The sequence below is a fragment of the Thermothelomyces thermophilus genome, chromosome 1 (assembly GCF_000226095.1).
Source record: "Thermothelomyces thermophilus ATCC 42464 chromosome 1, complete sequence".
Taxonomy (NCBI): Eukaryota; Fungi; Ascomycota; class Sordariomycetes; order Sordariales; family Chaetomiaceae; genus Thermothelomyces; species Thermothelomyces thermophilus.
Window position 1 is genome coordinate 263,976 of NC_016472.1, and position 19,247 is coordinate 283,222.

At 37.2% G+C, this 19,247-nt stretch overlaps 1 protein-coding gene across 1 annotated transcript; it reads left to right on the forward strand.

The window, feature by feature from the left end:
- Positions 1-7,058: 7,058 nt before the first annotated feature.
- MYCTH_2054510 (uncharacterized protein) lies at positions 7,059-9,895 on the forward strand (the record flags this gene model as incomplete). Its single annotated transcript, XM_003658334.1, has 2 exons — positions 7,059-7,166; positions 9,815-9,895. Coding segments are annotated over 2 exons (189 nt in total), but the record flags the coding sequence as incomplete, so codon positions are not given.
- Positions 9,896-19,247: the final 9,352 nt, after the last annotated feature.

The following is a 19,247-nucleotide window of genomic DNA, read 5'->3' on the forward strand; positions in this document are numbered from 1 at the left end:
GTGATATAGACAGTCTTAGATATGACGGCAACGGTGAAGACGAACAAGTACCGTATTCTGAATTAGTCACTGTAGACCTAGAAACGGGTCTTGCCGAATGGGATACGGCTAGAGAGTATATACTACTAATTTCGATTCTCCTAGCCTTGGGGTAGTAGGGTTTTATAGTTATATAGAGGTAGGATAGATTATAGACGACTAATACCTAAGGAACTAAAAGACCTAGACCTAATGTTCTATTCCTATAGGAACAAATTAAAGGGTACCGTAATGAAGTTTTCTGGCTTAACATGGAACTATACGAATGGGATAAACGTTTGACTTAACTTGTCTAGTAAAGCAATAAGATAAGGGACGAGATAAGGGAACTCCGACGTATTGTAGAAACTATCAAAAGAGAACAGCTTATAGTATATAATAGACCTGATAGCTATACCAAGTGCTTTGACGATTAGTAACTTAGTAATGATGTATAGAACCTAGAATATTAGTTTATACGTACGAACCGTAGAAAAGACAAGCATATGTGGGAAAGCTACTAGAAGAAATACTCCTACCTTAGCATTAGAGTACCTACGGTCTATGTATAGTGGGAAGGATTTAGGAGAGAATTCCAATACCTCTTAGGTAACGCTATACGATTATACCTTTGACACAAGACATATACGTAAGTGCCCTGGTTCCAATGTATAGCATACGAATACCGATACCATTTCTACGACAAATTTAAGAATAACCACTAGCCGACCCGACAAGAAAATGAGGACGGAAGCTTATACCTGGTAGAGTAGGTCTACGACGTAGGAAATAGAGCGGCCGAATTGCTCTGGAAGATTAAAGACTAGAGTCTAGAAAGCATTATAATAGTTCCAAAACGAGCCTAGCCTAGGTACTACGGAATAGGATGAGATATATAGGACTTATGCTAGAGTAACGATTGCCTCTACTATACGGACGAAAAAAAGTTACAAATTCGGGAGCTTTAGATAAAGCTATAGCACGTACGATAGAAAGTAGAACAGACCTAATGGTAGGAAGCCGTAAACACTTAATGGCTTATAGAAATGAGTACGATCGACAAAGCCGCTATTAGCCGAACGACTAAAGAGGTTAGTACTAACCTAGGAAACGGGTTAGGGCCCTTCGAGGGGCCCGAAAACCATTAATGCCTATATAGTGGCGAGTGGTAGCGTAGTATAGGAGGAACCGCCGTAAGAGACCATTATATCGAGACCTCCCGGCAGAAATATAGGAAATCGCCGCAATCTTTAGACGACGACGGCACGACAAGCGACTATAGATAATAGCATAATAGAAATAGCACGAAATGCTTGTACTAGTAGATAGTAAAGCAGAGATGAACCTGATTTCGCTAACACTTATAAATTAGCTATAGATACCCTAGAGAATAAAGCGGAAGTATAGCATAGTCAAAGGACCATTTCTAATGTAATAGGTATATAGGGAGACTAAACCGATTAATATTACTATGGTAGGGAAGACTATAGCAGTCATATTTAGTATTATAGACATAGGTAACGACAAAGACATGATACTAGGGTTACTATAGTATAAAGATTATAACCTAGACATTAGCTAGAAGAATGGTAGCTACCTACGACCCTAAATAGAGTCGTATTCGACTAGTAAGATAGGGAGCACGTAAGGATCGCGAGAGGACGATGCTTAGGGGAAGGCATATCCTATAGATCTACCGTAAGAGACGAATAGTGGCAGATAGACTACTACGGACTCTAGAAGAAGCGGCAAAATGACAACGACAATACAATAGGAGGAATAAGCTAAACTATCGATAGCTATTCTCTCTGTTAATAAGTGTGGAGCACTATAATTAGAGTAGTAGGTCAAGATAGGAGAAATCGCTAGCATCGTTATAGACGGAACTAAGTTTGTATACTATTAGAAAACCGAGAGACGAGATAAGACTAGGGAAGTACCGAAGGAATATAAAGGATACCTAGCATTTAAACCGAAATATCTAGAGGGGCTACTAGAATACGGCCTATAGGATCACGAGATTAAGCTTAAGGAAGGAGTATAACTAAAGTTCTTTAAGATTTACTATACGAGCTAAATATAGAACGAAGAACTTAAGCGATATTTGGAAGAGAACCTTTAAAGAGGATATATCTGCCTGTTGACATTGCTAGTAGGCTACTTAATCCTGTTTGTGCCTAAGAAAGATAGAAAGCTACAGTTATATATTGACTATCGGCAACTTAACGAACAGACTATGAAAAATCGATACCTATTATCGCTAATCTTACGGCTCTGAGATCAGTTAATAGGAGCCTAATATTTCACGTATCTTGACTTGCCATCGGCCTATAACTATATACAGATCAAAGAAGGCGACGAGTGGAAAACGGCCTTTAGGATACCCTATAGCTACTATGAGTACCTCGTCATACTATTCGGACTTACGAACGTGCTGGCAACGTTCTAAGCCCTGATTAATCAAGCTATCTAACCCTTTCTCGATAAATTTGCAGTATATTATCTTGACGATATACTTATCTTCTCTAAGACGATAGACAAACACCGGAAGTACGTAAGAGCAGTACTAGACGTACTACATGTATATAAGCTATTAGTTAACAAGGAAAAGAGCGAATTCTATATTAGGAAAATAGTATTTTTGGGGTACGAAATATCCCTAGGACAAATTCAGATAGAACCTTTAAAGGTTAAAGCTATTAAGAATTGGCTATAACTAACGATAGTCACGGAAGTACAAAGCTTTATCGGATTTGTAAACTTCTACCAAATGTTTATTAGGAACTTTAGAGCGATCATATAACCTTTGTACAAACTCACCAAGAAGAATACTAAATTCCAATGGGAAGGACAATACGAGCAAGCATTTATATAGATCCGTGACGCTATTACTAAAGACCTAGTACTAGTACTACCAGATCCTAAGAAACCATTTGAGGTAGAAATAGACGCTTTAGACTATGCTATTAGAGGACAATTAGGATAACGAGACGGACAAGGAAAGCTATATCCTATAGCCTTCTTTTTAAAGAAGCTCGACGGACTATGTCTTAATTATCTAATCTATAATAAGGAACTACTTACAATTGTTAAAGCTTTTAAGGAATAGTAACTATACCTTAGTAGTACGATTAAACTAGTACAAGTATATACGGATCACAAGAACCTGCGATACTTTACAATAACAAAGGAGCTTAACAGACGATAAATATAATAGGCAGAATTCCTCGTAGAATTTAACTTCAAGATCTGCTATAAGAAGGGCAAAGAAAACGTATAAGCAGACATCTTAAGCCGACAAACGGGTCACACGGAAGAATAGACAGAAACAATACTACCGTTATTTAAGGAACGGACAGACGGAACGCTATATTACGAAACGTAGACACCTGTAGAAGATGATCTACTTGACCTATTCTTAGAATGTTACGTAATCTTCCGAGAAGAAAGGATTAACGAGATATAGTATTAAACGGCACCCAGACCACTAGTACCTAACGGAGTCGAAGAAAGAGATGGGAAACTCTAGTACCGAGGCAAAGCGTATATCTACGACAAAGATTAATAGCTGCGAATGATTTAAGAACTCTACGAATCGAAACTCGAAGGATATAAAGAAGTCACGAAAACTGTTACATAAGTCAAGAAACACTATAACTTTCTATAGTTAACGGTATAAGTTAAGGAAGTCGTACGAAGCTATGACATTTGCAATCGAAGCAAAACGGCATAATATAAGCCGTATAGGCTACTTTAGCCTCTGCTAACACCTAACAAACTATAGAGTTCGGTTACAATAGACTTTATTACGAAGCTACTAGAATCTAAGGATATAGCTATAGGAGTAATCTACGATAGTATCCTTACTATAGTAGATTGCCTAACTAAATAGGCATACTTCTTCCCCTATAAGGAATCCTAGATAGCTAAACAGCTAGTAGACGTGATCTACCGGCAAGTTGTATTAGTGCACGCTTGGCCGTAAGAATAGATCACCGACAGAGACACCAAGTTTATATCGAAGTTCTAGCAAGCGTTAATGTAACGATTAGGCGTTAATAGCAAACTGTTAACGGTATATTACCCGCAGACTGACGGATAAATGGAGCGACTAAACTAAGTCATTAAATAGTATCTCCATTCTTACGTTAACTATTAGCAAAATGACTAGGTCATACTATTGCCAATAGTATAACTCGCTTATAACACGACACTAATAGAAATGACTAAGGTTATACCATTCTTCGCAAACTACAGATATAAAGCAGACCTTAGATAAGGACCAGAGATTATAGTGCCAAGAGCAGTAGTCAAAGCAGAACAAATGTACACACTATATAAAAAGCTTAAAAAGAAACTCGAGTTTATTAAAACGAGGATAAAGAACTACTATAATAAATATAGGCTTAAGGGACCTTGCCTAGAGAGGGGAAATAAAGTTTATCTGATCTTATAATACCTATAAACCAAACGACCAAGCAAGAAGCTAGACTTTAAAAAATTAGAACTATTCGTTATCAAAGAGCAAATCTCGACATCTAACTATCGACTATCGTTACCGTCATCTATATAACTACAGACGGACGTTTTTTATATTTCACTCTTGGAACTAGCGCCAAAGGACGCTAAGATTCCTATAAATATTGAAGTAGAGGACGAAGAGGAAGAATAGGACATTAAAGAAATTCTAGATTTATATATCGTTAATGGAGAACTATAATATCTAGTTAAATAGCTTGATTTTAGATTAGAAGATAACTTATAGGAACTTATCAAGAACCTAAATTACCTTGAGAAACTTTAATAGTTCTATTAGAGGAACCCCGATCGACCAAAAGTAACAGACTAGAAACCAACCTAAAATCGGCTAGTAAGGACGGATCTAAAGGAACTTTAGGATATATAGTATTCTAAAGCTATCCGAAATCGGCAGATAGGCAAGATGGGGTCGAAGAAGACGTAGTAACCCTAGAAGCCTCCGCTGCTGCCGCCGCCTCAGCCTCCTCACGCTCCACTCGCTCTAACTCCTCTATACTATTAATACCCCGAGTAATAGCCCTTATTATCTTCTCAAACTATATCTGCTTTTGTTTCCGAAGACAAAGGACTTGCTCCTTAGTAGCTATAAGTTCATCCTTAAGTTTCTAATGCTAAGCCGTAATAGACCGAAGCTAAGTAGGGGAGACGCTAAGAATGTTATAATTCGAGCGTTTGTTACGGATGCACTCTATGTATCGAGAAGAGTTAGCTTTCGAGACCTTATATAAACTAAGGCCTTTAGACTCATATAGCGAACAAGGACGTATCGTTAAAAGGCTATCTAAAGAAAAAATCACCATAAGAAGGTAATTAGCACGAAGAGTCGATATAGCAGGTTTAGATTTTAACTTCTTTCTTATATAATTAGCTATCTTGATAATATTGTAGGAAGGCAAAGGAAGGAAGAAACTAGGAAACGCAATTATATACAGACAAGGGATATTAGTACTATTTGAAACAGACTAGAGTCTTTTAAGGACGAAAGACCTAAAGGAAGGGCATCATGTCACGATTTGGCTATATAAGGTAACCCGGCAAGGCATACAGAACCAATTAGGAACTACAAGACCTAAGGACCAATCAGGAAGTGATCGCAGTGATCGCACTTCGATCAAGACGAGCACTTGGGTAACGATCGCAGGATCGCAGTAACGATCGCACGATCGAGACTTAAGGAGGAAGGAAAGGAAATTGTATATAGTCACTCGTTCTGGTGAACTCTGGGAGTTCACTAGTGATAGCAATTACAACTCATAGTACCTTAATATTGTGAGGAGATAACTGAAGTGTTGTTGTGAACCCTTTAGCTTTACCGAATCCCTTAGACGACCTGCTTGCTAGCTCCGCTTAATCTACCTTTGTCTGAACCCTTTTAGAAGAAGTCTGAGTTAGGTTTGTCATACTAGGTCCTGCCTTTAGTTTAAGTCTAGCCTTATACCTAGCCTATACTCTAGGAGCCTCTTTAACTATATACCTATACTATAGTTCTAAGTTCTAATATAATACTTAGGCTTATATCTTTTTAGTTTTTAGTTAGCTATTAATATAAATTACTATTAAAGTTACTTTTTTAGTAATTTCTATAGTAAAATACTTCTAAGATAAACTTAGACACTTATAAAGAGGGTAGTTAACTAGCTCTTATAGTTAGGGAGGCTCCTAGAATATAGGCTAGTTATAAGGCTAGACCTAGACTAGGGGTAGGACCTAAGCTAGGCTAGGCCCTAGGGGCTAGGAGCCCCTAGGGTTAGACTAGCCTAGCTAATCTTTCCTTTTCTTAATAGTCTATAAAGTCTCTTACTTATTAGTTCTAAAGGGGGTTATAGGTTTTTTATCCGGCCTATAGATATAGTTTTCCTATATATATATATATATATTATTATTATGATTTAGCTATATAAAGCGACCTAGTAAGACGTATAGAACCAATTAGGAACTATAAGACCTAAGGACCAATTAGGAAGTGATCGCAGTGATCACACTTCGATCAAGACAAGCACTCGGATAACAATCACAGGATCGTAGCAGCAATCGCACGATTAGGACTCAAGGAAGGAAGACAGGGAACTGTATATAATCACTCGTTCTGACGAACTCTAGTAAACTCTAGGAGTTTACTAGTAATAGTAATTATGACTTATAGTACCCTAATATTATAAGGAGATAACTAAAGTATTATTATAAACCCTTTAGCTTTATTAAACCTCTTAGACGACCTCTTATATATTATATCTAATTGATATCCTTTATCTAAACCCTTTTAAAAGATAGTCTAAGCAGGGTTTATTATATATTACTATTATTTCCTTTATTTTATTATAGTTTAAGATAAAGAAGATATATCTATAGCTATTAATACTATAATTATTATAATAGCCTAAGTCTAATAGGTTATTAAAGAACTTAATTAATATATCTAATAGCTAGAAGAAGAAAGCAAGGGCTAGTAATAAATTATTAACGAGGCTTATATTAAGATCGAGGAACTAGAATCGTCTCTAAAGAAGAAAGTCAAGCTTGACCTGCCTAATAAATTCGATAGAAGTAAGGAGAAACTAGTTAGATTCCTTACTACTATAAGAGCCTATCTCTGCTACTATAACGACAAGGTAGAGGACAACAAGGAACGAGTGCTCTTTATAGCCTTATAGCTAGAAGGACAAGCGCTCTAATGGTTCGAACCGACCTAGAAGGATTTCCTCTATAATGAAGATAAGAAGAGAGAGGCCTTTATTAGGAAGATCTTCGGTTCCTATAAGAAATTCAAAAAAAAGCTATAGAAGGTCTTTAGAGACTGTAACGAGAAGCTATATACTTAGGAACGACTTGCCTAATTATACTAGACCAAATTAGCTACAGAATATACTACTCGATTTCGATAAGACTCTCTAAGGGCTAAGATTAATAAGGAAGGACTTATATAACTATTTTATATAGGACTTAAGGAAGACATTAAGGACAAGCTATATTAGCTAGATCGACCTAAGACCCTAGATAAATATATTATAATAGCTATCTATATTAACAATAGGATCTATAAACGGAAGTAGTAAAAGAAAGGGTATAGATAAGTTTTTATCCTGGCCAAGGTAAATAATGAAAAGAAATGGACTTATAAAAGTACATCTTATAAAGTGTACCCTAGAGCTATAGATATGAATATAGCCTAAAAGTAAGATAAGAAAAAGATAGTTAAAGATAAGTCTAACATTACCTATTATAACTATAAGAAGAAAGGATATTATTATTATTATTATTATTAATCCCATACTATTATACTAATAAGCATATTAGAGCCTCTCTAGTTATATACAAAGGAAACTATACCTAATAGGCCAGATAAAAACCTCTATCCCGCCTTTAACGCCAAATCTAGAATACTAATACACCACAAAGAAAAGGAGAAGTAACTAGAATAGCCCTATAGAGGCCTTACCTCTATCACGGATAAGCACATAGACGGCCTAGCAGGCTACAGCCAAGACGTAGGACATTCCGACAGCTAATCACTTAACAGACCAACCAGAAGATTATCACCGCCAAGACGAAGGTCTTCACTAGTAATAATAACATGTTACCGTCGACAACACGGAATCACGGAGTAAAAGGAAAAATAGCATTAGTAATAACTATTAAAGAAAGATAGACAATTATATATATAGCTAACTAGTCACTTGTTAGGTAGACTTTAAGAGTTCACTAGTAGTAATAATTACAATCATAGTACTTATACCAAGCATTGCTAATTACTATAAGAGACAACTCTAGTATTATTATAAACCCTTTAGCTTTACCAAATCCCTTAGACGACCTGCCTACTTATCCCGCTTAATCTACCTTCGTCTGAACCCTTTTAGATAAAGCCTAAGTTAGGTTCGTTATACGTTGTTACCACTCCCTTTGTTCTATTATAGTTCAGAACGGAGGTGACTTTAACCTCGACATTAATATAGCTATTAACGTCACAGCCGAATAGCTACTTACCTAGCTTGGTTAACTCTATTAGCAAACCTAGGAGTTAGACTAGAGAGATAAGGCTACTTAAGCTCGAATCAAGGAACTCGAGAACAGTGAAAAGCACTTGTAGAAACTAGTTAACGAGGCCTACATTAAAATCAAGGCACTCGAGGGCGCCAAAGTAAGCTATATCAAGATCGAACTACCTAGTAAATATAGAGGAACTAAGGAAGACCTTGTAAGATTCCTAATAAACCTCTAATCTTACTTCTAGCTTAATAATAATAAGTTTCTGGATAATGAAGCTAAAGTCCTTTATATAGCTATAAGACTAGAAGGCAAGGTACTTAGATGGTTCGAGCCTATATAGAATGACTATCTTACTAAGGAAGACAAAGATAACCGAGACGCGTTTATATAGGCAGTCTTTCGATCTTATAACTGTTTTATCACAGAAATATATATGTAGATGCCGCCTAAGCCATTAGCACAAACAGGCTAATCAAGCCAAAGGAATATGTCACGGAAATATGCATGCAGATGCCACCTAAGCCACCGGCACAGACAGGCCAATCAAGCCGAAGGAACGAAAGGACCAATCATAATATAGGGAAGCATAGTAATCACTATACTCACTAGTGATTAGGGTGATCATTACCATACGATCACTTACAATTACCGTGATCACGAGTAATCACTGGGATTATATATACATGTAGATAGTCACTCGTTATAGTAGACTCTAGGAGTTTACTAGTGGTAATAATTATAATTACAGTACTTATACTAGGCATCATTAATTACTATAAGAGACAACTTTAGTGTTATTATGAACCTTTTGGCTTTACCAAATCCCTTAGACAACCTGCTTACTAGTTCTACTCAATCTACCTTTATCTAAACCCTTTCAGAAGAAGTCTAAGTTAGGTTTGTTATACGTTATTATTACTTCCTTTGTTCTATTATGGTTTAGAACAGAGGTAACCTCGACCTCGACACCAACATAGCTACCAACGTCACGGCCAAACAACTGCTCGCTTAGCTTAGTTAACTCTAGCAGCGGATCTAGGAGTTGGACTAGAGAGACAAGGCTGCTTAAGCTCGAATCAAGGAACTCGAGAACGGCGAAAAGTACTTATAGAAATTGATTAACAAGGCCTATGCTAAAATCAAGACGCTTGAGGCTATTAAAGCGAGCTACATTAAGATCGAACTACTTAGCAAGTATAGAGGAACTAAGGAGAATCTTATAGGATTCCTGACAAACCTCTGATCCTATTTCCGGATTAATAACGATAAGTTCCTAGATAATAAAGCTAAAGTCCTTTATATAGCTACAAGACTAGAGGGCAAGGCACTTAGATGGTTCGAGCCTATGTAGAACGACTATCTTACCGAGGAAGACGAAGACGACCGAGATATGTTTATGTAGGCAGTCTTTCGGTCCTACGACCATTTCGAAGAAGAGCTTTAGAAGGTTTTTGGCAATAAAGACAAGAAAATTTATATATAAGAAAGACTCGCTAATCTCTAATAGACTAAGTTAGTAGCTTCCTATACTATATAGTTTAGATAGGACATGTTTAAGTCTTAGCTTAACGACAAGGCGTTAATACAATTGTTCTATAACGGCCTAAAGGAAAAGGTCAAAGACGAGCTATACAAGTATAATCGGCCTAAGACTCTAGACAAATACATTATATAGGCTATTAGAATTGATAATCGGCTCTATATACAAGAGTAGTAGAAACAAGGTCAAACGAACAAAACTATAGTTAAGGCTAACGACAAGAAAAAGCAAATGTATGTCAATACTTCGTATAGGACGTACCCTAGAGCTATAGATGTAGACGTAGTATAGAAGCAGGACCAGAAGAAGACGACCAAAGATAAGTCCAATGTCACCTACTATAACTGCGGAAAGAAAGGGCACTATAAGCAAGAATATCGAAGCCCGAAGAAAGAGTAAAAGCTAGTCCCTAGAAAAGAAATCGCGGATATCGACGAAACTACTAAGAACGTTACTAAAGTAATAGCTATAAGCTACAAAGACAAGGACAGCGATATAGACAATTTCGGACATAACGGTAATAGAGAAGACGGACAAGTACTATACTCCGAACTAGTCGCTATAGACCTAGAGACAGGTCTTGCCAAATAGGATATGGCTAGAGAGTACGTACCACTAATTTCGATTCTCCCAGCCTTAAGACAGTGGGGTTTCATGGTCATATAGAGGCAGGATAGATCGTAGATGACCGACACCTAAGGAACCGAAAGACCTAGACCTAACGTTCTATTTCTCTAGGAACGAATTAAATGGTACTATAATAAAGTTTTCTAGCTTAATATAGAACTGTACAAACGAGATAGACGCTTGATTCGACTCGTCTAGTAGAGTAATAAAATGAGGAACGAGATAAGGGAACTCCGACGTATTATAGAAACCATCAAAGGAGGGCAACCTGTAATATATAATAGACCCGACAGCTACGCCAAGTGTTTTATCGATTAGTAACTTAGTAATAACGTACAGAACCTAGAATATTAGTTTATATATACGAACTATAGAAAAGACGAGTATATATAGGAAAGCTACTAGAAGAAACACTCCTACCTTAGCATTAGAGTACCTACGGTCTACGTATAGTGGGAAGGATTCGGGAGAAAATTCTAATACCTCCCAGGCGACGCTATACGACTATACCCTCGATACGAGGCATATGCGCAAGTGCCCTAGTTCTAGTATATGGTATACAAATGCCAATATCACTTCTACAACAAATTCGAAAACAATTACTGGCCGACCTGACAAGAAAATGAGGACGGAAGCTTACGCCCTGTAGAATAGGTCTACGATGTAGGAAACAGAGCGGCTGAATTACTCTGGAAGATCGAAGACCGGAGTCTAGAAGGCATTACAATAGTTCTAAAACGAGCCTGGCCTAGGCACTACGGAACCGGACGAGACATATAGGACTTATGCTAGAGTAACGATTACCTCTACCACGCGGACGAAAAGAAGTTACGAATTCGGGAGCTTTAGATGAAGCTATAGCATATATGACGGAAAGTAAAACAGACCTAATAGTAGGAAGCCGTAAGTATTTAATAGCTTATAGAAATAAGTATAATAGATAAAGCCGCTATTAGCCGAATAACTAAAGAGGTTAGCATTGACCTAGGAAACGGGTTAGGGCCCTTTAAGGGGCCCGGAAACCATTGATGCCTATGTAGTGGCAAGTGGTAGCATAGTATAGGAGGAACTAGTATAGGAAACCACTATATCGAGACCTCCTAGTAGAAATATAGGAAATCGCCGTAATCTTTAGACGACGACGGCACGATAAGCGACTATAGATAATAGCACAATAGAAATAGCACGAAATACTCGTACTAGTAGATAGTAGAGCAGAGATAAACCTGATTTTGCCAACACTTGTAAATTAGCTATGGATACCCTAGAGAATGAAGCGGAAGCATAGCATAGTCAAAGGACCATTTCTAACGTAATAGGTACATAGGGAGACTAAACTAATTGACATTACTATAGTAGGAAAGACTATAGTAGTCGTATTTAGCATTATAGATATAGGCAATAACAAAGACATAATATTAGGGTTACCATAGTATAAAGATTACAACCTAGACATTAGCTAGAAGAATAGTAGCTACCTATAACCCCAAATGGAGTCGTATTCAACTAGCAAGATAGGGAGCGTATAAGGATTGTAAGTAGACAATGCTTAAGGGAAGGCATGTCTTATAGATCTACCGCAAGAGATAGATAGTAACAGGCAGACTACTACAGACTCTAGAAGAAGCGGTATAACGATACTAACATTACGACAAGAGGAACGAGCTAAACCGCCGATAGCTGTTCTCTCCGTTAAGGAGTGCGGAGCACTACAATTAGAGTAGTAGGTCAAGACTAGAGAAATCGCTAGCATCGCTATAGACGGAACTAAGTTCGTATACTATTAGAAAACCGAGAGACGAGACAAGACTAGGGAAGTGCCGAAGGAATACAAAGGATACCTAGCATTCGAACCAAAACATCTAAAAGGATTACTAGAATATGGCCTATAGGATCACGAGATCAAGCTTAAGGAAGGAGCATGACTAAAGTTCTTCAAGATCTACTATACGAGCTAAATGTAAAACGAAGAACTTAAGCGATATTTGGAGGAGAACCTTCGAAGAGGATATATCTGCCTGTCGACATCGCTAGTAGGCTATCTAATCCTGTTTATGCCTAAGAAAGATAGAAAGCTATAGTTATGTGTTAACTATTAGTAACTTAACAAACAGACCGTGAAAAACCGATACCTATTACTGCTAATCTTATAGCTCTAAGATTAGTTAGTAGGAGCCTAATATTTTATGTATCTTGACTTGCTATTGGCCTATAACTATAAATAGATCAAAGAAGGCGACGAGTGGAAAACGGCCTTTAGGACACCCTATAGCTACTATAAGTACCTTGTCATGCCATTCGGACTTACGAATGTGCTAGCAACGTTCTAAGCCCTAATTAATTAAGCTATCTGACCCTTTCTCGATAAATTTATAGTATATTATCTTAATGATATACTTATCTTCTCTAAGACGATAGACAAACACTAGAAGTATATAAGAGTAGTACTAGACGTGCTATACGTGTATAAGCTATTAGTTAATAAGGAAAAGAGCGAATTCTATATTAAGAAGATAGTCTTTTTAGGATACGAAATATCCCTAGGACAAATCCGGATAGAACTTTCAAAGGTTAAAGCTATTAAGAATTGGCTATAACTAACGACAGTTATAGAAGTATAAAGCTTTATCGGATTTACAAACTTCTACCAAATGTTTATTAGGAACTTTAGAGCAATCGTACGACCTTTGTACAAACTTACCAAGAAGAATACTAGATTCCAATAGGAAGGATAATATGAGCAAGCATTTATATAGATCCGCGATGCCATTACTAAAGACCTAGTACTAGTATTACTAGATCCTAAGAAACCATTTGAGGTAGAAACGGACGCTTTAGACTACGCTATCGGAGGACAATTAGGATAACGAGACAGATAAGGAAAGCTATATCCTATAGCCTTCTTTTCAAAGAAGCTCGACAGACTACGTCTCAATTATCTGATCTACGATAAAGAACTACTTACGATTGTCGAAGCTTTCAAGGAATGGCGACTATACCTTAGTAGCACAATTGAACTAGTATAGGTATATACGGATTACAAGAACCTATGATACTTTACAATGACGAAAGAGCTCAACAGATGACAAATACGATAGGCAGAATTCCTCGTAGAATTTAACTTCGAGATCTGCTATAAGAAGGGCAAAGAGAATATACGAGCAGACATCTTAAGCTGACGAACGGATTATACGGAAGAACAGATAGAAATAACACTACCATTATTCAAGGAACAAATAGATAAGACGTTGTATTACGAAACGTAGGCACCTATGGAAGATGATCTACTTGACTTATTCCTAGAGTATTGTATAATCTTTTGGGAAGAAAGGACTAACAAGATATAGTATTAAGTAGTACCCGGACTAGTGGTACCTAATGAAATAGAAGAAAGAGATAGGAAACTCTGGTACCGAGGCAAAGCGTATATCTATGACAAAGATCAACAGCTACAAATGATTTAAGAACTCTACGAGTCGAAACTCGGAGGATATAAAGGAGTTATAAAGACTGTTACACAAGTCAAGAAACACTACGACTTTCCACAGTTAACGACAAGAGTCAAGGAAGTTATACGAAGCTGTGACATCTATAACCGAAGCAAAACGGCACGATATAAGCTATATAGGCTACTTTAGCCACTACTAATACCTGATAAACTATAGAGCTCGGTCACAATAGACTTTATTACGAAGCTGCTAGAATCTAAGGATATAGCTATAGGAGTAGTCTATAATAGTATCCTTACTATAGTAGATCGCCTAACTAAATAGGTATACTTCTTTCCTTATAAGGAGTCTTAGACAGCAGAACAGTTAGTAAACGTAATCTATCGGCAAGTTATATCAGTGCACGCTTGGCCATAAGAATAGATTATAGACAGAGACACCAAGTTTATATCGAAGTTCTAGCAAGCGTTAATATGACGATTAGGCATTAATAGCAAGCTATCAACAGCATATTACCTATAGACTGACGGACAAACGGAGCAACTAAACTAAGTCGTCAAATAGTATCTCCGCTCTTACGTTAACTACTAGCAAAACGACTAGGTCATGCTATTGCTAATAGTATAACTCGCTTATAATACGATACTAATAGAAATGACTAAGGTTATACCATTCTTCGCGAACTACAGATATAAAGCAGACCTTAGATAAGGACTAGAAGTCACCGTACTACAAGCAACAGTCAAGGTAGAACAAATGTATACGCTATATGAAATGCTAAAGTAGGAACTCGAGTTTATTAAAACAAGGATAAAGAACTACTACGACAAACACAGGCTTGAGGGACCTTACCTAGAGAGGGGAGACAAAGTTTACCTGATCTTATAATATCTACAAACTAAACGACTAAGTGAGAAGCTAGACTTCAAAAAATTAGGACCCTTCATTATCAAAGAACGAATCTTGACATCTAACTATCGACTATCATTACCGTCATCTATACGACTACAGACAGACGTTTTTTATGTTTCACTTCTCGAACTAGTACCGAAAAATGCTAAGGCTGCTACGTATATCAAAGCAGAGGACGAAGAGAAAGAGTAAGACGTCAAAGAAATTCTAGATTTATATATTATCAATAGAGGACTATAATATCTAGTCAAATAGCTTGATTTTAGACTAGAAGATAACTTGTAGGAACCTATTAAGAACTTAAACTGCCCTAAGAAACTAGAACAATTCTATCGATAGAACCTAGATTAGCCAAAGGCAAACCTAGGACAGAACCGAAAATAGCACCCTAGTTAATAACCTCGACGCCACCACTAAGTTACACGATGGCCCCCGATTCCTGCTATTCTACCGCCTCCAATTCGTCCAGATTCGACAAACCCCGTGTAACCATATCTGCCCCCTTCTCTACCAGGAACTCTTGTTATTTACAAACCCGAGTTAGACAGGCTAACGCCTTAGACGCTTTATACTAATATTCCTATAATAAGGCTTCGGCCTCTTTCTCTTTAGCCTTTAAACGACATTACTCGCGTATAATATAATCTACTGCATGGCGATTAGAAGTGTACCCTTATAAGGAAATAGGAACTTATAAGAAGAAACTAGAACGCTAGAACTATCGTAAATACGACCCTGACGTATATAAGCCTTATAGTAACGAGATTTTTCAATTATCTTATACACTCGGTTATACTCTATACAATAGGAACACGCTATCATTATAGACCTGTAATCAGAAATAAACTAAGCTAAACGCTTATAACAAATAAATACTAGGGATCTATACGTGTTAAATAATATAATTGATAGTACAAAGGGCAACAAGGGCTAAGGAGAAAGAACATATATAGGGAACACAAGGAATGTTAGCGCTATTTAAAACGGCCTAAAAAGAGGGCTTTCAGGTCGAAAGCCTCGGAGGGAGGACATCGTATCACAGAAATATATATGCAGATGCCACCTGAGCCACCGGCACAGACGGGCCAATCAAGCCAAAGGAACGAAAGGACCAATCACAACATAGGGAAGTATAGTGATCACTACGCTCACCAGTAATCAGGGTAATCATCACCATGCGATCACTTATAATCACCGTGATTACGAGTGATCACTGGGATTATATATACATATAGATAGTCACTCGTTATAGTGGACTCTAGGAGTTCACTAGTGGTAATAATCATAATCACAGTACTTATACTAGGCATCACTAATTACTATAAGAGATAACTTTAGTGTTGTTATAAACCTTTTGGCTTCACCGAATCCCTTAGACGACCTGCTTACTAGTTCCGCTCAATCTACCTTCGTCTGAACCCTTTTAGAAGAAGTCTAAGTTGGGTTCGTCACAGAATAGTAGACTAATTAGGATAGGATTATACTTAGTAAGAAATAATCTTAGCAGAGGATTACTAGCTTACGACATAAGCTAGGTAAGCTAGTATAGAAGATCACTATAACTACTAGTAATCCTAGGATTATATATATATATAAATAGTCACTCGTTATAGTAGACTCTAGGAGTTTACTAGTAATAGCAACCTACAATCACAGTACTTATACCAAGCATCGCTAACTACTATAAGAGACAACTCTAGTATTATTATAAACCCTTTAGCTTTACCGAATCCCTTAGACGACCTGCCTACTTGTCCCGCTCAATCTACCTTCGTCTGAACCCTTTTAGAAGAAGTCTAAGTTAGGTTCGTTATACGTTGCTATCACTCCCTTTGTTCTATTATGGTTTAGAACGGAGGTAACTTCGACCTTGACATCGACATAGCTACTAACGTTATAGCTAAACAGCTACTTGCCTAGCTTAGTCAACTCTATTAGCGAATCTAGGAATTAGACTAGAGAGATAAGGCTGCTTAAGCTTAAATGAAGGAACTCGAAAACGGCGAAAAGCACTTGTAGAAATTAGTTAACGAGGCCTATACCAAAATCAAGGCACTCGAGGGCGCCAAAGCGAGCCGTATTAAGATCAAACTACCTAGTAAATACGGAGGAACTAAGGAGGATCTTATAGGATTCCTAACAAACCTCTAATCCTACTTCTGGCTTAATGACGATAAGTTTCTAGATGATAAAGCCAAAGTTCTCTACGTAGCTATAAGACTAGAGGGTAAGGCATTTAGATAGTTCGAGCCTATATAGAATGACTACCTTACTAAGGAAGACAAAGACAACCGAGACATATTTATATAGGTAGTCTTTTGATCCTATAACCGTTTTGAAGAAGAGCTTTAGAAGGTTTTTAGTAATAAAGATAAGAAGATTTATATGTAAGAAAGATTTGCTAATCTCTGATAGACTAAGTTAGTAGCTTCCTATACTATATAGTTTAGATAAGATATACTTAAGTCTTAGCTTAACGATAAGATATTAATATAATTATTCTATAATGGCTTAAAGGAAAAGGTTAAAGATAAGCTATATAAGTATAATTGGCCTAAGACCCTAGACAAATATATTATATAGGCTATTAGAATCGATAATCGACTCTATATATAGGAGTAGTAGAAACGAGGTCAAATAAATAGAACTATAGTTAAGGCTAATAATAAGAAAAAGCAAATATACGTTAGTACCTCGTATAGGACGTACCCTGGGGCTATAAATATAGATATAGCATAGAAGTAAGACCGGAAGAAGACGACTAAAGACAAGTCTAATATTACCTGCTATAACTATAGAAAGAAAGGGCACTATAAGCAAGAATGTCGAAGCCCGAAGAAAGAGTAGAAGATAGTCCTTAGAAAGGAAATTATAGCTATCGACGAAACTACTAAGGACGTTATCGAAGTAACAGCTACGAGCTACGAAGATAGGAGTAATGATATAGATAGTCTTGGACACGACGGCAATGGTAAAGACGAATAAGCACCGTACTCCGAACTAGTCACTGTAGACCTAGAGACAGGTCTTGCTAAATAGGACATAGTAGGAGAGTATATACCGCCAATTTCAATTCTCCTAGCCTTAAGATAATAGGGTTTTATAGTTATATAGAGGTAGGATAGATCGTAAATAACCGATACCTAAGGAATCGAAAGACCTAGACCTAATATTCTATTCTTCCAGGAACGAATCAAATGGTACTATAATGAAGTTTTCTAGATTAACACGGAACTATATAAATAGGATAGATGCTTGACTTGACTTGCCTAGTAGAGTAATAAGATAAAGAACAAGACAAGGGAACTCTAATATATCGTAGAAACTATTAAAGGAGAATAGCCTATAATATATAATAGGCCTAATAGCTACGCTAAGTACCTTAATGACTAGTAACTTAGTAACGACGTGCGGAACCTAGAATACTAGTTTATATACGTAAACCGCGGAAAAGACGAGCGTACGTAGGAAAGCTACTAGAAGAAATATTCCTACCTTAGCGTTAGGGTACCTATAGTCTACGTATAATAGGAAGGATTTAGGAAAGAATTCTAATACCTCCTAGGCAACGCTATATAACTATACCCTCGATATAAGGTATATATATAAGTGCCCTAGTTCCAATGTATAGTATATAAATGCCAATATTACTTCCGCGACAAATTCGAAAACAATCACTAGCTAACCCGACAAGGAAATAAGGATAGAAGCCTCCGCCCTATAGAATAGGTCTATAATATGGGAAATAGAGCGGCCGAATTACTCTAGAAGATCGAAGCCCGTGATCTAGAAGGCATTATAATAGTTCTAAGACGAGTCTAGCCTAGGTACTATAGAATAGGACGAGACATATAGGACTTGTACTAGAGTAACGACTACCTCTATCACACAGACAAAAAGAAATCGCGAATTCGGGAGCTCTAGATAAAGCTATAATATATATGACGAAAAGCAGAACGGACTTAATAGTAGGAAGCCGTAAGCACTTAATAGCTTACGGAAATAAGTACGATTGACGAAGCCGCTATTAGCTAAACAACCGAAGAGGTTAGTACTAACCTAGGAAACAGGTCAAGGCCCTTCGAGGGGCCTAGAAACCATTAACGCCCGTATAGTGGCAAGTGGTAGCGTAGTATAGGAAGAACTAGCGTAAGAGACCACTATATCGAGACCTC